Source organism: Pipistrellus hanaki (genome assembly GCF_964339955.1).
Source record: "Pipistrellus hanaki genome assembly, chromosome: 6".
Lineage (NCBI taxonomy): Eukaryota > Metazoa > Chordata > Mammalia > Chiroptera > Vespertilionidae > Pipistrellus > Pipistrellus hanaki.
Window position 1 is genome coordinate 9,107,979 of NC_140508.1, and position 20,289 is coordinate 9,128,267.

A 20,289-nucleotide genomic window follows, 5' to 3' on the forward strand; every position below is an offset into this window, starting at 1 on the left:
GGCGCAAGCATGACCTTCCTGGGCCTGGTCCCTGCTCTTCGCCTGATTCAGTCCAGCACATCCATGGGGAGTGGACGTTCCCAGACACAGGCCTTGTCACCACCTCTGCCCAAGCTGTGCTGGGCGGACTGTCGCTGGAGCAGAAAGCGAGGGCTGGGAGGCAGGGAACGCCGCAGCGGCTGCAGACTTTGCAAATCTGTCCTGTGTTCTCAGCACCTCATGAAGGCGCGGGCTCGGGGAAACAGCACATTATTGTCTTTCTCCTTTTTTGTTTTCATTCCTTCCCTTCTTTAACTTTTTTTTTTTTTTTTTTCATTCTGCATTTACTGGGTGCTTCTTTTTGTCTTAAAAAAAACCCTTCCGTTTAAAAAGAATTTCAGGAGTAATGAATGCTCCATGCTGTAACACACATCGACTTCCTAACCTCTCAGTTGGTGAAATATGGACAGGTGCCCCCCATGCCAGCCACCATCCTGGGCTGGGGACATAGGAGTGAAAAAATAAAGGTCCCTGCTAAGGCTTTCTTTCACTTTCTTCTCGGCCAATCCCACTTCCTAAGGGTAACCACTGGTGGCGTGCATTTTTTTCAATGTGTGAGCACACACACACACACACACACACAGAATTTTTAGTTTCCGTTTGCATGGTTTTTACTTAAATGGTTCTTCATTCCCCTATATAAATACCTCAGAGAACTACTTCATCTTTTTGTTGTTGTTAATCCTCACCCAAAGGTATTTTTCCATTGATTTTTAGAGAGAGTAGGAGGAAGAGAGGGGGGAAGAGAAAGAGAGACATTGATTGGCTGCCTTCCCCACACCCCAACCAGGGCCCAGGATCAATGCTGCAAGCCAGGCACGTACCCTGGACTGGGAATGGAACCTGTGACCCTTCGGTAGGCAGGCTGCTGCTCTAACCACTGAGCCACTGGCCAGGACAAACTACTTCCTCTTTTGTTCACAGCTGCATGCTAGCTTGGAAGTAAGGTTTCTGGGTTGAAGGGAATATATGTTTTAAAACTGACGAGTAATGTCCTGCCTTCGAACCCATGGAAATCCAACCCCTCCATTTATCACTGGCCATTCTAGCGTTCCCACCTCCAATGAAAAAGGCCACCACGCATGCCCACTGCCCTCTGCGCATAGCTGGACTAAATGTTCAGATTCCCACCAGGTGGGGGTGCCTGAAGAGCTGGGGCATCACAGGGTGGGAAGGCCAAACCGAAATTCACCTCTTCACACCAATGGTCTGGGTCCCCTTGGCCCACTTGCTTTGACGGGCACCCACAATTGAAGGGTGGTCCCGCCCCTGGGTGTCACACACTAGCCCTACCTCTTCCATTTGGAGATATGCTCACCTGTTTCGGGAAGCTTGGCACCTTTTCACAGACGATTCTGGCGCTGGTGCTGGCGGGTGGGTCAGGGAATTCATAGACTTGGGCTGTGTGTGGCAGGGGCCCCACCACCCAGCTCTTCATCGACTCGTATACGGGGCCTGGAGGTGAGGGCCTCAGCGGGTTGGTCACCTGATAAGCCTCCTTGGAGCTGGAGAGACCTTCCTCCAGGGGTGTCAGGAAAGGGGGGCAGGGACCGTCTGCCGGGGCCTCCGAGAGGATTTGGAGGCGGTTGGCGGGGGCCAGGCCTTGCCTCCCGTGGAGCAAACACCGCCACCAGCCCTCGCTCTCCGGGACATGCTGTTCCAGAATGGTCAGAATGTCTCCTTTGCAGAAAGCCAGCTCATCAAAGCAGTCCGGGGCGTTGTTATAAAGTGCCCTGGCCAGGAGCGCCTGGGGGTGGGAAGGGAGAAAGAATTCATTGTTATTACCACTGCCATTGACCCCTGCACCAATACCACTCAGTCAGGCACGTTGGAGCTATTTTATTAGCTCAGTTGCTATTTTATCTCCTTCCCTCGTCCCCAGAGACTCTGGTCCCTGCTCTTAGCCTGATTAATTCCTACTCATCCTTGGGGTCTCAGGTGACAGGTCACATCCTCAGGGAAGTCTAACCTGCACCCTGAGACCAGGTCCAGTCTCCCTAATATGCCCTCATGGCTCTGACTTAATTTGTGATGACTATGACCCTTGTAGTTACATAGCTGAGTGACTTCCTGGCTGTGTGTCCTTGAGCAAATTGGTTACTCTCTTTGGGCCTCACTTTCCTTGTCTGCAGAATGGGAATAACAGTAACTAGCCCACCCTATGGTGTTCTTGTGAGAACTAAATGGGTTGATGTATAAAAAGATCATTGAAGTGCTTAGGAAGTGCTCAGTAAAGCTTGCCTGTTACTGTCATAATTATTACATGGTTCTTTGTCCGGTTCTTGTTATTTTTCTCATTGATTGGACTGGAAGTCCCATGTCTGTTGGGACCATATCTCACTTATTTCTGCTCTTGGCACCAGAGTCAAACTTGGACCTGGGTGCATAGGGAGACGCTTAAAAAAAAAGTTCATTAATTCATGAATGATGAAACTAGGACTCAGCAGGTTAGTGACTTGTCGATGGTGACTCAGTCAGGGTCAAATCCAGTCTGTTTCCCTAATTCTAAGAGACCTGTTCTTTCCATAAGCTACATACTCCTTAAAAAAAAAAATCACCTTGTTGCCACAGCAGCGGTGGCTAAGCTCCCTTCTCCTAAGAACTTTGCGCTGTAATTAAATGAAGGTAGTTTGTTTCTGTGGGGTTAATACTAGTATAATCATTCCTTATATGATATCAATGCATGTTTATTACAGGAGAATCAGGATGTATAGGTCCCAGTGCACAGTAGGGGCTCGCTGGCTACCTGGTGAGTTGATGAGTGGATAAGGGTGAGTCATGTGATGCCCCAAAGTCAGGTCTTTGGAGGGAAAGTGACACATGACACCGGATGACAGCTCTTATTTCTGTGGAGAGGAGGGAAGGAGGATGCTCTCTGTGACACTTGGCCCTCCCTCTAGGTGGCCTTCAGTGACAATGGTCGCCATGATGTCCAGAAGACGGGCCTCAGGCCTGGCGTGTCCCCACACTCGGCTCCTGTCCCTCAAATGTGCCGTCTTGTGAGCAGGTTTCAGGGGAGTGTGGGGCTCTGCTTGGAGACTCCAGCAGAGGCAAAGCATTTAGAGGGAACATAGCTTTCAAATTGTAGCAAGAGGATAGGTTAGAGGTCAAGACAAGTGAAGTTACATGCTACTTTACAATTTTTTCGGGTGAAATAGGCAAATACTTTGTGTTCGGTTGGAAAAAATATCTTGGAAGGTTATGGTTTACTGGAGGCCCGGTGCATGAAATTCGTGCATGGGGGGGTATCCCTCAGCCCAGCCTTCACCCTCTCCAATCTGGGACATCCCTCTCACAATCCAGGACTGTTGGCTCCCAACTGCTCACCTGCCTGCCTTCCTGATTTCCCCTAACCACTTTTGTCTGCCAGCCTGATCACCCCCTAACCACTCCCCTGCCAGCCAGATTGATGCCTAACTGCTCCCCTGCCAGCCTGGTCACCCCTAACTGCCCTCCCCTGCAGGCCTGGATCCCCCACAACTGCCCTTCCCTGCAGACCCAGTTACCTCCAACTTCCTTCCTCTGCCAGCCTGGTCACCACTAACTGCCCTCCTCTGCAGGCCTGGTCCCTCCCAACTGCCCTCTCCTGTTGGCCATGTTGTGTCCACATGGGGGCAGCCATCTTGTGTGTTGGAGTGATGGTCAATTTGCATATTACTCTTTTATTAGATAGGATTAGCTTGTCAGACTTTAACCAAATTTGTACTTAGCCCTGCAACTCTATCCTAAAGTTCCTTTATTAACTGCCTACAGATACGAGCTCCTCGATGCTCTTTGACCTGGTTTGCACATTTGTCTGGTTCCCTCGTTAATCAGTTGAACAAAATCTTTGACATGAATTCATTTTCTATTTGCACAGTATACTTTGCACCTTCGGCCTGCTGACTTAAGAGCAGCAGCCCATGCCTTGAGGACGTAAACTCCCAGCACAGGAAAACCCTGAATATGTTGTAACGTGATTCCTTCTGGTATGGTGTTTTCTTACAATTGGCAGGGGCTGCCTCTGGACACCTCATGCAATCAATGAATGTCTCAGAATTTTAATAACCAAAACCATCAAAGTTTATGTTACAAAGCAAAGAATTAAACACGTGTTAGAAGTCCTGAGGTGTTACCTAGAAAGAGATAACAGTGGATTCCATTGAATGGGGAACCTATTGCGTTGGGTGCACAGAAGTCATTATACTCTTTAATCCTCAGGAGCCTCAGTGGTAGGTTTTCTTAGCTCCATTTTACAGATGGAGGATCAAATGACTTGTCCATGGTTACTTGGACTCTGCTCTCCTTACATACATTACTGCGTCCTTCCCCTGACAATCCATGCTCCAGACACCAGCCAGGATGATATTTTATGCACATATATAACAGCAGTTGACCTCTTGTTTTAAAACCTTCAATTGCTTAGAGCAGAACCTAAACTCCCCGCCTGATCGCCCTGCCTGGCCCCTCCTCCTGTTATCCAGCCAGGCTGCTTTCTTACTTGGCTCAGACACACTGGTAAGCTTGTGTCCACCCCAGGGCCTCCGTTCCTGCTACTCTTTCTGCCTAGAACTATGTCCTTCAGATCTTTGCATGACTAGCTCCTCCTCCTCCAGATTTCAGCTCAGGAGTCGCCTCCTGCAGAGGCATCCTTGACCACCACAGAGCTGTACTCCTCCTCCCCATCCTCATGGACTGGGAGTTGGTAATTCTCTAGACCAGAAGTGTGGGATGAACAAGAAAAAGCAGTGAACGTTCGTTGTGTGCCTGTGCCCCTGCACCCTGCTAACCTCCGTATGGGTAACACATGGACACAATCGATAAGCCTCGGCGAAGGAACCTCCTAACAATTGCAATTGTCACTGAGGCCACTCACAAGGTATTTTTCAATGTTAATTTGGAAACATTTGTATAAATATTTGAGATGAAAAATGATATGTATTTATATTCTTACTAGAGGCCTAGTGCATGAATTTGTTTACATCCCAGCCCTGATCATGCACCAGTGGGGTACCTTGGCCTGTCCTGCAGGATTGGGCTGAAACCGGCTTTCTGACATCCCCCAAGGGTCCCAGATAGCAAGAGGGCACAGGTCAGGCTGAGGGACCCCACCAGTGCATGATTGGGGCCAGGGAGGTTGGCCAGCTGGGGAGGGACTGTGAGAGGGCTCCAGGGCATGTCCATCCATCTCACTCAGTCCCAATCCACCAGACTCCAGCAGCAGCTAACCTATTGGTCAAGCGGTGGCCAGTGCATATCATAGTGACTGGTTGAGTGGCCTTAGCATATCATTAGCATATTATGCTTTGATTAGTTGAACGGATGACCAACCCGACACTTAGCATATTAGACTTTTATTACATAGGATTCCCTGTGGACATACAGCTAGTTAGGTTCTGGGTACCATGGAAGAAACCTTAACCAATTTCCCCAAAAAGGGCATTTCCTCCAAATGCCCACTTTGTAAATAGCTGGGAGAGGAGAAAGGAAATGAATAAACACTTGTGAGGGAGAGGAGGGAGCTTTGGGAAAGAAAGGCAAAGAAGAGGCTCCCTGTTCTCATGGGGATGCGCACCTCCCCGGGAGGCCTTCACACACTGCCAGATGCAATGTGCTCATCTCGCTGAGTCAGCAATAAGCTCCGGGAGTAAGAGCTCTACTTGGAGAATCCTGGGATCCATCCATCCATTCATTCATGCATTCATTCATTCATCAAGATTGTACTGAGCATGTATTCTGTTGTGCTGGAGACATCGTGGTGAACAAAAACAGTTCCTGATCTCACACCAAAGTCCATTCCAGTGGAGGACACTCACTCCCTTAAAAACTAACTGCGCTGGCAAGGCAGAAATGCTGTAGATACAGTTCATCCTTGAACAATGAAGGAGTCAGGATGCCGACCCCCACAGTTAAAATTCACACATAAACTTTAACTCCCCCAAAACTTAACTACTAATAGCCTATCGTTGAGCAGAAGAAGCTTTCCTGCTAGCACAGTCAATGAGCACGTATTTTTTTTTTATATTGTGTATATTTTATAGTGTTCTTATAACAAATTAAGCTGTGGAAAGGGAATTGTTTTTGAGAAAACACAGTTACATTATTTCCTGAAAACAATCTGCACGTAAGTGGATGCCCAACTGTAGGGCTTCTGCTTCTCTTAAGAGCAATGAAGGAAAACACGAGAAGCTCTGAGAAACTGTGGGTGCAGTTGGGAAGTGATGATGGACAGGGCTTAGGGCTTAGGAATTTGATCAAGGGTGGGAGAGAAAGGAAATGTGGAATGGCAGAGGGAGGGTGTGTGCATGTGTGTGAATGTGTATGTATGTGAATATGTGTGTCTGTGTGAGTTTGTGTGTGTGGAAGTGTATGTGTGTGTATGTGAATGTGTATGTATGTATGTGTGTATGAGTGAGTGTGTGTGTGTGTGTGTGTGTGTGTCTGTGTGTGTGTGTGAAGTGGGCTGTGGGAGCTAAAGGAACTGAAAGATGAGCAGGTGGCTGCAGAGACATTCACAGGGACCTGGGGCTCGATTTCTGTGTTGGCTGCTGTTTAAATCTGGCTGCTGGGAAGGGGTCAGGCAGAAGTCACGAGCCAGGGCCTGGTTGAGGGGCCATGGCCAGGGCTCAGCTGAAGACGGATCCAGGGCAGCTGTTGGGAAGAGCTGGTGAAAGTTGCATGTGACCTTGGAGGTGATCTTGCAGGACAGGAGGAGAAACTCATGGGGGTCCGACAAGTGGGAAACAGGGACAGGGTCTCTACTCTGTCTTCCGCGGTGGCTCGCACACCCGCAGCCTCTGCTGGGTCGTGTCCAGGACGGCAGGCTGCTCCCAGGCCGAGGTTCTGTCTGTCCTCTCCTGCTGCTTCCCTCTGTCCCTTCTGGGATCAGATCAGCCCCGGGCCCAGACCCACTGCCCCCTCTTTTCGCAGAGCTCCCCTTCCAACCCTGCACTCCTCAGATCAAAGGCTGCTGCTGCCAGGGGTAGGAGCATGGACATCCTCAGATGGTTCGCATCCGTCACCAAATGCCATCATTTCCCTGGGAAGGTCCAGCATCTCACGCGATCACAGCTCCCAGCAGGAAGCAGTAAATGACAAACCCTCCAGACAAGAGGCCGTGGAGAGTGGAGGGCCCTGTGCACAAGTGACTGTCCGCCCCTGCTCTCTACATCACGGAACCCCAATGGTAAGAAGACGGACATTTTCCTTCTGTTAAAATCCTTTGAAAAAAGTCCGTGTTGGGCATTTGAACTTCCTTCTCACAGAATCCATGACTGACTCCCAAGAATTTCCTGTCCATCTTAGGGAAGGCGGCAGAAGTGTTCCCATCCCCCCGGGAGAGTAGCCATAGATAAATTACAATGTTCTTAAAAGCACACGCAGTGACTAGCTCCAGTCCTCCGCTGCCTGGGAACCCTGGGCCCCACAAATCCCCAAGGCAGCTTTAGCTTTGAGATCAGTGAGCTGTAATCGCCATGTATCTTCCTTTCCAGGCGGCTGGGCTGGCCTCGGGCCACCAGGAGTCAGTGCAGAAGTGAGAAAGCGTTTGATGATCTGTGAGGACAGCCCGCTCCCTGGAATGGGCTTGGAAGCATTTCATGTTATGAAAATACCAGGACAGACTTGGAAAGATCCAAGCACACAGAATGCTGCAATGTGTTGGCTTGTGAATGTTTCGTTTTTTAAAAGCTCATTGTTTTAAAAAGAAAAAAGAAGTTCCAAGAACATAAGAAAAATTCCCTCACCACCTCCATTTCCCCACCCACATTTTCCCCAAAGGGGAAGGAAGACAGAGGAAGGCGCCCGGAGGAAGACAGAGTATCCGTAGGGTTTTGAAGGGCAGCGGGGTTCTGTGAAGTAACCCAGGGAAAGTGGAGAGCGGTAGGAGCTTACTAAGGAGTCGCAGTGAAGACCTGGGAAGGCTCTGGGCTTTGCAAACCCCACACATCAAAGACTTTTTAGCTACCTGCCTTCTGTGTCAGCTATATTATTTTCCTATGGATTAGTCCAGTGTTTCCCAACCTTCTCTCATGATGAGAATCACCTGGTGGAGTTGTTAAAACACAGATTCCTGAATCCCAACTAAGAAGTGCTAAACTAGAATTTTTGGGAACATATAGGTAAAATTGTATACTTAACTAGTGCTCTAAGACAGATTTTATATACAGAGCACTAAGTTAGGTATGCAATTTTACCTATATGTTCTCAAAAATTCTAGTTTAGCACTTCTTAGTTGGGATTCAGGAATCTGTGTTTTAACAACTCCACCAGGTGATTCTCATCATGAGAGAAGGTTGGGAAACACTGGATTAGTCCAAGAGAAACTACTTCCTCTCTAGCCTTTTGGATGGATATTGAGTCAGGCACTGTGGTAGTTTGTTGCTATTTACCCAATGCCTTGTTAAAAAGGAGGTCTTGCAGTTTAAACTCAGTCAGGGATTGCGATAGTGAACATTGATCATCTCACTTGGGATTCACTATCCCTCGAAGCAGGTACTGATACTATTATAATATCCTATTTAAGAGATGAGGAAGCTAGCACCGGGTGGTGGTGGTGGTGGTGGTGGTGGTGGTGGTGGAAGGGGTAAGTACCCTGAGATTGCTCAGAGAGCAAGGGACAAAACCAGGATTGGGACATGGGCAGTTGTGACTCCAGGGTCTTAGCCTACAAATCACAATGCTTAGACTCCACCACAGATGGCAACGGATGAGTGCATGCCAAAGTGTGCAGAAGTGTGCCAAAGTGTGCCGCTGGAGAGAGGGATGGACAGCCACTAAAAACATGTTAGCTCACTTGTTTCAGTTGTGTGTTTATTTACCAGAATTTAATTCTGCACCGAGAAGTCAGGAAAATAACTTACATGCAATTACTAGTAAATAATGACATATTTGCATAAAAGAATACTATACAGCTATGAGAAAAGGATGAGGTAGGGTTTTTATGAGCTGACCTAGAACAGTGTAAAAATAGAGCATTAACTTATAAAAAAAAAAAAAAAAAAAAAAACCAGATGAGAAACTGTGTATAGTATGCCTTCCTTTGTGCTTTTATGAATGTAGCATCTTCCTGGAAGATTTATAAGCCACTGGTTCTCCCCCTCTGGCCGGGGAACCAGAGCCCAGGACACTAGAGATTTGGGATTAGAGAAAAACATGCTTTCGGTCTGTGTTCACTGGTACAGTTTAAATTGTGTAAACCCTGTGCATGTGTTTTGTTTTTTCAATATAAAAATCTAGTTTTAAATAAGGATACTTTCCTGTTGGGAAAACACAGCTTCTGTGTTTGTGACCTGAAGCTCTGAGGGGTCACTGCCGCATATGCCCAATCCACGCCCAGACCGGATAGACAGGAACCTGAATTCCCGGCCAGTCTTAACCTTGGCCGAGAGCGCTTGGCACACAGAGGCATCTTGCATCTGGGAAACCTCTCCTGAACTTGAGGGCAACTCACACCGTGGCCACAGCCCCGCTAGCCCCACCGTCAGCGCCCCTGCGCCAATCCCGCCACGGGGATGCTGAGAAATGCTCACGGGCTTTTCGGAAGCTGCTGGCCTGTGTGTTCCTCTCCAGCTCCTGCAGAGCAGGCGGCCTGAGGCACCGAGCAGGCAGCCAGGCCCATGAAAGGACAGTTCAGTTGGGTTCCCTGCAGGCGTGCTGGGAGCCACAGGAGCCGGTGGTCACCGAAGGTCCAGGCCAACAGGAGGCGCTCTGGGCTGCCCTTCCCAGCACCACGCGGTCTCCCTGTGGCCAGCTGCCCAGTGATTTGGGTCCTGCACAAACAGTGGACCAGACAGGGGGCCTCCCCTGAGGGGGCATGCTGCCAACATGGGAAATCAGGCGCGGGGCACCAGAGCTGTGTGTCGCACACGTGTGACATGAAGGGAGGCAGTGGGCGTGACCCGTTGCTCCTTTCCTTGCACGTGGGTGTGTTGTGAGGTCTGCAGGTGAGATGGCAACACCATACGACCGCCACCTCCTCTCCCTCCTCGCCTATCACTCATCTCCTCTCTTTCCCTCCATCTCACCTTCCCTTTGCCCCTCCCCCTTCCTTCCCTTCGGTAACAGCTTCCTCTGACACAGTTGTCCAAGAGAGAAGCAGTGACCTGACCTTGTTTGCCCGTGAACTGCAGCTTTCCATGGCAATGTTTAAAGGTAGAATTCCACACGCGACTGGAGCCGCGTCCATTCAGACAGCGGCATGGTGTGTCTCATTGTCACAACTGGTTTGCAAATCTATTAAGTGACTTCCCTCAAGTGTCTCAGGCGATGGGCAGAGGGGATCCGTGTGCAGGGCTGTGGCCTGACAGCCCTCCCTCCTCACTGCCCTCCTGTCCCCCATCTGCACTTCGTTCTCACAGCTTTTATAATGAGGTGACCGCTAAGTAACTTCTTGTATCTTCTTCCAACATAAGAAGAGCTGCTTCCCTGGGAGCCTTTCTGAAACAGTTGAGGGGAGATTTACAGGAGAGTCGCTGGGAGAAAGCCGCTGTGGCCTTTGCAATGGACCCTGACCTGCCAGGGAGGCTGGGAGGCCGGCTCTCCTTAGGGAAAAGTTGATAAACATTTTAGAACGAGCAGCTCCAGAGTGGGCAGGCAGCGATCCGGCCACTGCACTGAAATGCCCTTTCCCCAATTACTTTTATACGGAAAGTAACATGTAAGCTAAAAAAGAAAAACTTAACTGAGTAGAATATAGCCTTTTAAACACCATATAAATTCTCTCCTTTTTGCTTCAAAACCTGGGACACAAACAACTTTCCATTATTGCCACAGGTGTGAAATAATTTGGAAAACATCTTAACCTCCTACTTCCCTAAACTTATGGGGGGAAAAATAAAGAAATTCCAAGTAATGGACTCCTTCCCACGGCTAACTCGGAGTCCCAAACAGGAAGTGGGTGCCAGAGGAGAGGAACTCAGATACTCACATTCACCTTCATCCTTTAAAGAAATTACTCATAAGGTGATTGTTCTATAACCGGGGCGACTCCGCGGAAATTGCTCTGGAGGGGGCACCTTCTGAGGTAGCTGGGCTCGAATGCCGAGAGGCCCGGGGCTAACACACCCGTGCCCACGTGTGATCTCCCGCAGCTGTCCTCATGGGCCATTTGGGCAGAAGCCAGCGGCCACGGGGAGGGATGGGGTCGGTGCGTAACACATTCCCTGGACGTTCCCGGCGGCCCCCTCCCCTCCATCCGGATGCAAATGGCCACTGAGGCAATTTTACCTATAGGTAATGGGGACAAAGACGTGAACAACCTGGAGGACTTGGAAATGAGATGCGACCCGAGAGGAAAAGAAGAATGTAAACACCTCTACGAGTGACCCTGGATTCCGCCAACAAGCACAACCCCTAACTGACTTCTCCACCACTGGGATTCGTGCTGCCGGTTCCGGTGAAAAGGCCCCGCACACAGGGACTTCCGCAGCCATCGAAAGCGCTGCCCACTCGCCAAACTTTGAGGAAGAGGCAGTGGCCAGAAAAATTCCCAAGCCGCCCACTGGCAGTGAGCCGTGTCCTCCCCTCAGGCCTCACCACTGCGGTTTTCCAGCAGGTTTGGGTCCTGACCAGATCAGCTTGTAGGAATGAGGAGATGCACTGCCAGGGCTCAGAGTTTCCACGGTGCTTACTAAGCCCACTGCGTGCGGGCAATGTGCGCTAGGGGCGACGGGGGGAGCCCCTTGGTCTCAGCTCTGGGCTGAGATGACGCCACAGGAGAGATCGCCTGGGCTTCGGTTAATCGAGGTTTCTGGTGGCCCATGCTCTACCAAAGGGCCTCCTGCAGCCCCAGGCCCGGGATCCCAGAGCGCCTCCCACCGCCGCCCCCCCAGGTCTAGGCCTCACAGCCCAGGGCCGGTCACTGTTTAAGATACTTGGTTGGATAGAGGAGATGCAGGCAGTATTGCAGGAGAGCGAGCAAGGCCAGTGGCTGAGGATTCGACCCTTGTTTGTGAGAAGGGAGGAGGGCGAGTAGCCGTTTCCTCCTCTGAAGGTGAGGCAGCATCCAGGGCATTCTATGGGCTGCCGACATTCTATGTTTCCCTTCTTACGCTCCTCTCTCTCGGTTCTCGAAAGCCATCAGGGGGAGTAAAGATAATCTCAGGTCGGTCTGTCTCCTTCCTCATTTCTTTTCCCTCCTTCTTTTCTTTTTTTTGAAGGGAAAGGAGAGAAAAGGCATGGAGACAATAGAAGGTGCTGTGTGTCCCTGGATTGGTTGTGAACAATGATACCATCTCCACCTCGGAGAAAGCTTGTCTAACACTGTTTCTTTCTTTGGTGTTAATCCTCACTGAGCCGAGGATGCGTCTCCATTGATGGTGAGAGAGAGTAGAAGGGAGGGGGAGAGACAGAGAAAGAGAAACATACATGTGAGAGAGACACATGGATTGGCTGCCTCCCGCACATGCCCTGGTCAGGGCCAGGGATCAAGCCTGCAGCCGAGGTATATGCCCTTGACCGCAATGAAATCGGGACCCTTCATTCTGTGGGCTGACACTCTATCCATTGAGTTAATTGGCCAGCGCTATGACTGTGTTTCTTCTACTTCATGAATCTTTAACTTCATCCATGTGCCATCTGTACATCTCTTAAACTTAAAATATTAAAGTGAGCTAATAAAAACAACACGTGCCCCTGAAGCAGCGTTCTGTATGAAATTGCATGTCTGCTGAGTTGTTCTGGCTTTTTCTTTCTTTCTTTCTTTTTTTTTTTTTTAAACCAAGAGAACAAAGCCTTTAAGTATTTTAAAAAAATATATTATATTGATTTTTTACAGAGAAGAAGAGAGAGGGATAGAGAGTTAGAAACATCGATGAGAGAGAATCATTGATCAGCTGCCTCTTGAACACCCACTACTGGGGACATGCCCCGCAACCAAGGTACATGCCCTTGACTGGAATCGAACCCGGGACCTTTCAGTCCGCAGGCTGACACTCTATCCACTGAGCCAAACCGGTTTCGGCGAGTTCTGGCTTTTTCTAATTCGAATACATAACTGACCACCCGGCCGGGTGGCTCAGTGGGTTGGAGTGTCATCTCATGCACCAAAGGATCATGGGTTTGATTCCCAGTCAGGACACATACCCAGGTTTCAGGTTCGATCCCCCATTGGAACACGTGCGAGAGGCAACATAGATGTCTCTCACTTTGATGTTTTGGTCTCTCTCTCTCTTTCCCTTCCTCTCCCTCTAGAATCAATAGAGAAGCCTACCCACAGGTGAGGATTTTTTAAAAATTAAAATGTATAACTGACCCTAAAAACTGTTCTACCTGTCTGTGTACCGCACCTAAAGTCACCCCGGGTGTCCCCGTCGGGTACAATTTTTCCATCTGGTCGGGTAAGGAGGAACCTGAAGCCACTTCAGGAATAGCAGAGAGAAGAATGAAGGCCCACGGGGTACTTACTCCCTCCCCCAGGGTCATTTTTAGGGGTGTCAGGCGAGCGGGGCTCCGTTCTGTGGGTGTGATTTGATTCCCGCTCCCTGGGCCCATTCATCCTGGCAGTGGTGGTCAGCAGGTCAGCGCGGAACCTGCCTCACCTGGGACGCGGCAGGGGGTTAGAGAACATCTGTGAGCCACTGGCCCTGCCGCCTCCAGCCCTCCCTTGGGGAACCTGGTGCAGGAGAGAAGCAGCTGGGAATACTCTGCTGGAAACACACTCCTGCGCCCTTCCCGGGCGAGTTTAAATTCTGAGCCCGAGAGAACTGCACAAGGCACATCGTACTTTCTGTCACCAGATGTCCCTGGCCAGCAGGTAAACAGAAGCTGCTCTCCACTCTAAGGAGAAGCCACAGTGAAGGAGGGGCTCGGTGACACTGGCTGGCATACAGCTGGGGGAGGGAGCTGCGGATGAGCCATGAGGAACTCCTCCTGGTCCCCGTGGGTTGCCAGGAGGAGTGCTAAGAGCCTGCGAGCCTCCAGGCAGAGGCCCCAGGCCCAGAGGACACCCCGACTCTGACCCGTGTGCACCCACCGCCTCTCCCATCCAGTAAACAAGCGGCTCATGAGCAATGCATTTGGAAATGGTTCCTAAAACGCTCACTTCCCCTTTCTGCACCCTGGGCGGCTGGAACCTAGAATCACTGGCCGCGGCCTGTTGGCAGCCTCCCACTTTCCTCCGCAGTTATTTCCTCTCCGGGCCGCGGTCATTTCCTCCCTTAGTCATCACGGTTCCAAAATGACCAGCTACGTTTCTGTGGTCACTTCCCTGTTTCCATGATCCTGGAGGCCATGTTGCTTCCAAGAGTTTGCAGCAGACTTAATCTTGGAGTGGGATGGTGCTCTGTTTAGCTTTTTTTTTTTTTTTAAGAGTGAGCTCTCGAGTACAGACAGTGTTGAGAGAGTAAAGGTTATTATGGGGGGAAGAATAATGTGCTGTAAGGTGTAAGGGACACTTTCCTAACTCTCATGACAAGTTATTAAGTGCTGAGAGGGTGAAACTCCTTTGTCCTCTGTGGCATAAAGAACAGTGCCTGGGCCCTGGCTGGCTTAGTCCCAGGTTTGATTCCAATCAAAGACACATGCCCGGGTTGCAGGTTTCATCCCCAGTGTTGGAAGTATAGGAGGCAGCTGATTGATGATTGATGATTCTCTCTCATCATTGATGTTTCTATCTCTCTCTCACTTCCTCTCTGAAATCAATAAAGAATTGATTTTTTTTTTTAAAGACGAAGAGGAAGAAGAACAGTGCCTGGCACTGGGTAGGCCCTCACTATCTGTGGAAGGAATATTGTCTTAACAGGAAACAGAAATAAGGTTGTTAGGGGGGAAACAGTTTCTAAAAAATAAAATAAAAAGGTAGCTTGCACATGTTGTTAAATACATGCTATTTATACCTTCCTTTACTATTGCTTCTGCTCGCATGCCCTGACCAACTCAAACACCAAACATTTTTTTTTCAAAAGAAAGAGCAAACGGTTCCTATGTCCACTGAGAACAGCCTGGAACCATCCACGATGGACAAGGAAGGCACCTGCACGCCTCCTGATCCCCGTCCCGCTTCTGCTCTTTCCTGCCTACAGCCCTCTTGTTGCATAGCAGCCTGAGTAAGCACTCACAAACACAAATCAGACCATGTCATCTCCTGCTTTAAATAGACCGGCGGCTTCCTTTGCCATTAGAATGCACTTCTGAGTTCTTACAAGCCGACCCTGCATGCCGGAAACATTTTTTTCTGGCCACTCTCTCCCCGTGTACTCTGCTCCATCGACACTGACCTTGTTATAGATACCTACTCCGCTGAGTCCACTCCTGCCTCAGGGCCTTCGCATGTGCTGTTCCCTCTACTTGTTCTTTTTCCCACCACTCAGGTCTCCAGAGAAGCCCTTTTCTGTCCATCACCTTTATCAGAGCACCTTGTTTTATCTTCTTTAAGGCATTTTTCACCACCCGAAACCACTGTGCTCATTTAGTCTTTTGTTGACTTTGTATGTCCCCACTGAATGTCTGCTCTGTGCTGGTCACCCAATAACTGTGTGTGAGGGAATGAGTTGTGTTTTCAAGTTGGGTATTATGCCTGGGATATTCTGCCTTGGGAAGTGGATGAAGGGATGAAGCCATAGGTCCTTGTGACCATGACTTCAATTGGAAAGGCTCAAATCCAAGGCCACACCTGGCCACAGGGGGAACCAGGGGAAGGTAGGGGCCTTTTCTAAAAAATCTAGGCTCAGTGGAAGTTCAGGCTGGGGCCAGGTAGGGTCAGAGGGCTGAGAGTCATGGACAACAACTAATAACTAGGAAGTTCCTGCCTCTGAAAGGGCTGTGTCGGGAGGGGTTCCATCTGCACTTCCTATAACCTCCCATTCATGCACACACAACCCAGTGATGCAAGGCTCTAGGCACAGAGATTCAGCACTGACCAGGAAAGCCCAGTGTCCCTCATGGAGCTGACTTTCCAAAGGGGAAACAAATCCAGATCCTGATGAGTGAAGGCAAGACGGCGGGCGAGAGAGGAGCACTCCACGCAGGGCCCTGTGGGCCACGGTGAGTTAGTTCTCCACACACGGTCCCACGGACCCTTCTTGGACAAAGACTGACTTTAAACTGTTTTGCTTACCATCTCATAGCAGCTGTAGGTCAAGGGGAGCCTGACAGAACTCCTCCTCACAGATGAGACACCTCAGTCATCCTCCTTCAAGTCCTGGATGTTTGCCCCAGTGAGAGAAGACGTCTAACTTTCAATATCGCCTCTAATGGGGTGTGTGCGTGGAAACACACACACACACACACACACACACACACCACACAGGTCACTTTTGAAATGATCAAAAATCTGAAACAAGGACTTCTATACAATAAAGTCACTCATTCACCTTGTATTTTAGACCTAATTTTATAGCATTTCTGCATTGGCATTGAACATGAAGCCACTGCCTACAGTCCAACAAGCCTGTGAGTGACAGGTGAGATTTACCCCTTTGCCAGGGGTAATGATGCCTATCTTAGTTGCAGCTGTACTGTTTGAGGCCAGTATTTCCTATCACTAATATCACATTTACTTTCCCATTTTTCCTTGTTTTTTATAAGACAACTGGGGGAAAATACAATAAAAAATTCTACAAATCTGCTCCACACTGAGGTGAAAGCTCTGCCGACGTGGAACTGTTGGTTGGCAACAGCAACACCAGGAACAGATGAAGCGGCAGCGTTGCCACCATCCGATGCACGCAGTGCAGGCAGGGCCAGCAGGGCCACCTGGCTGCCGGGGGATGCATGTGAGGGTTGCTGTAAAGCCCAAGGCATCACTCCTATAGCATGGCCCCTTTAAGCATTACATTACTATATAAACAGCAACTGGCCAATGCAGGCATTCACACTAATCAGGTAGCCTGGGTGGTGTGGCTCAGTGATTGACCCATAAACCAAGAGGTTCAATTCCCGGTCAGGGCGCATGCCCGGGTTGTGGGGTCGATCCCCAGTAGGGGGATTGGCAAGTCAATGTGCAGGAGGCAGCTAATCAATGATTCTCTCTCATCACTGATGTTTCTAGCTCTCCCTCTCCCCTCTTCTCTTTAAATTAATTTAAAAAAAAACATTAAAAAGAAAAACGAATGAAGCAGATCAATGGTTAAAATGAATGGAACTCCAACATGCACTTTTCATTGCAAAAGGCAAGAAGCTCAATCCTTTTCAGTAACTGCTCGTGTCTGTGTAAAGCTTTTAGAAACATATTATCTTCTCCATGCTTGGACAGTTGTGCAGGCGCTCCCAGGAAACCATTCCCTGAGAGGGCCCTGGACTAGGATCAAGACTCTACCACCAAAACCGGTTTGGCTCAGTGGATAGAGTGTCAGCCTGGGGACTGAAAGGTCCCAGGTTCGGTTCCGGTCAAGGGCATATACCTTGGTTGCAGGCAAATCCCCAGGAGGGGGTGTGCAAGAGGCAGCTGATCGATGATTCTCTCTCATCAATGTTTCTAACTCTCTATCCCTCTCCCTTCTTCTCTGTAAAAAATCAATACAATATATTAAAAAAAAAAAGACTCTACCATTGGATGGAGTTGCTGGCGTGAGCTGTCACGTCATGCATCTAAGAAAGACACGGGTTGGCCACTACAACCTGTCGATCAAACCCAGAAGACTGAGCTGAGGGTGGAGAATGAGTTATATTTTTAAAGTGTTTGTTGTGAAAACAAAGAATTAAATGCAACAGATTGTAGGTGGCCCACAAAGCATAAAATACCACCTGGGCCATTAGGGAAAGTTTGCCAGCTGCTGGTCTGAGGGTCGGGAGAGAGTGAGCTGGTTAAGAGCTGAGTTCTGGGTTCAGTCTGCCTGGTCTGACTCCCTGCATTTGCTCACTAGCATGTGGTCTTGGCAAGAGAATGAACCCTACTTCCCTCGTCTGTAAAATGGGGTGAAGAATAACACCTCCGCTTCCTGAAGATGTGAGGATGTAATGGAACGTGCAGCAGGCCTGGTGGATGGACAGCCAGAAAGTGACAGCTACTACTATCTCTATACTATTCACAATAGGACTTTATGGGGATTCTGGGAGCACCAAATATAAGTTATTATATATGCACACATGCATGTTAATTACAAATTACAAAGTGCTATAGAGATTAGCTAGGCAGAATAGGTGGCACATAAGAAATCTAAATCATAAAACATCTGGGATAGTAAAAAAAATTGATGTTATGAGAAAAATAAAAAGCAGTGGGTTGTTCTTGATTAAGAATGACAGAGAGCTGACAAGCAACACAGCATGTGATCTTGGGAAAACAAACACAGAAACAAATAACAGCCAAAAAAGCCAAAAAGGGTATTTTTTGGAAAATATGAATATGGACTGAAAGTTAGGATGGCATCATTAATTTGATGATAATTTGCCTTGGATGTGACACTGATATAGGAGTTGTGTAGGAGAACATTTTCAGCAGATGTGGGGAAGTGTGATTATATGTGCAACTTGTTTTCAAATGGTTGACAATGACAGTGTGTGCCAATATCTAAACATCTACATATATATAAAAGCCTAACATAAAAGTGTCCCCTCAGGAGTTCGACCGACTGACCCAGAGTTTGATTGCTCGCTTGCTATGACATGCACTGACCACAGAGGGTGGCACGGCTGGCAGCCAGCAGTTGGGGGAGGCCCCAGCTGGCAGCTAGTAGCTGCTAGGGACCCTACCCATGCACAAATTCCATGCACTGGGCCTTTAGTATAAACTAAATGCTGGAATCGGTGAATCTCAGGAAAGGATACACAGGGGTTTACTAAATTATTATTTTCCCCATTTTCCCAATGGTTAAAAAATTTTCAAAGAAAATAGTTGTGTACAATATTCTAGCTAAGATATTTACACAGGACCTACATAAGAGATGATGTCATGAGTTATTCAGCTATATATTCCACTAATGACACCTAGTTATCAGAATAAGTAACATATATTTAATTCATATAAGACTCTCCACTTAGTGTTCCATTTCCTTATTTTCCTGTTCTACTTATATTTTTTAAAGGTATAGCAAAGTAACCGTTGAGCTTCACTTTCCTTGTGTCTGAGCAAGTTTATTTTTTTGTAGCCAGTTCTACTCCCGAAATAGTGACTCTTTTTTTTTATTCAAGTCCCAGCCTGGAGCTCAGCTCACACAGATCAATACCAAAGGTAACGTGAAGAAAATGGGGGAGCACCCAGGTGGCTGCCCAGGCCTGGGGCAGGAGCGCAGGGTCCTCAGGACACTGGGAGTGACAGTGAGTGTGCTCGGGGTCTAGAGAAAGGAGTGGTGGGGGTGAGCTGAGGTCTCACTTGTTCAAGAAGTTTGTTAGAAGGTGAACGGACACAAAGGGGTCGACTGTGTTATCAACCCCAAAAGCTGGTTTCTGCTGGAAAGTACTTTTCATCCGAGTCCAATTGGTAAGAAGCTTAAAGCACCTTCCACACTTAAACCAACACGAAACCTTCCCATCGCAAACTTAACTGACACTAGCACACTCTGTGGTTTCATTAAAAACTCAGAACAAACACCGGTCGCTGCCATTTGTTTGCCCCCTGCCCGTTCAGAAGGCCCCCATCACTCACCTTGGGCGCCCCATCCATGCCGCTCGCTCCTCTCATGTCCGGTGAAACAGCCGCTCTGAGCGCCACGGATAACACCACCCGCTCTGGAGGCGGGTTACGCAATGTCACTGCATGCTCCGGGCAGGTTCTCAGAAACGGAATTCTGTGGAGCTGACGGCACGGGAAGTTGTCAAGAAGACTCTCCCAGCAGGCTCCCTTTCTGGAAAGCAGGTACGAGTAAGAGGAAAGGGCTGATGGAGGCAGGACCAGAAATCCTGGCCACCCTCGGTCCTCAGTGCCTGACGTCTCACTTCGCTTGTAAGCAGAGATTGTCATATATTTGCTGTGTGAAACCACAAAAGAAAAAAACCCACCAACACTCTTCTGCTTTGTAGGTGGAAGTTCCTACTTTGAAAAGCTCGGAGTATGAGCGCACAGCATTCTCATCCCGCAAACACCGTGGATCGGCCCACACCACGCAGACCAAGTTCTTTCTGATTAGAGGCCACGAGCCCAACTTTCTGAAATCGGTCAATGTTCCTCCTCCCTGCCCCCAACACTGTCCTTTGGTGGCCAAAAGAAAACAAGCCAGGGGACTGCCCTGAAGGACCTTGTCCCCGCTGTCCTCCCCACTCAGCACCCCCTTCTCCCCGCCCTGACCCCATGCCCACCTCCTGGTCTCTGTACCCAACACTCGATGGTCACATTTCCTGGGTGCTGGCTGCACCTGGCTATGCTGAGCCCATAGCAATAGAATTATATTGTCTCTT

At 49.0% G+C, this 20,289-nt stretch overlaps 1 protein-coding gene across 2 annotated transcripts in view; it reads right to left on the reverse strand.

Annotated features, from left to right (window-relative positions):
- Nucleotides 1-20,289, reverse strand: part of CASS4 (Cas scaffold protein family member 4) — a 32,287-nt gene that overhangs the window by 11,884 nt on the left and 114 nt on the right. Inside the window, exons 2-3 of one of the 2 annotated variants that reach the window (XM_084889029.1) lie at nucleotides 19,541-19,739; nucleotides 1,358-1,786 (exon numbers count right to left, since the gene is read on the reverse strand). In XM_084889029.1, the coding sequence (XP_084745155.1) occupies nucleotides 1,358-1,786; nucleotides 19,541-19,576 (465 nt within the window). In that variant the 5' untranslated portion in view covers nucleotides 19,577-19,739. Of the gene's footprint in view, nucleotides 1-1,357; nucleotides 1,787-19,540; nucleotides 19,740-20,289 lie in introns of those variants that run through there. The other variant, XM_084889030.1, reaches the window with a different exon arrangement.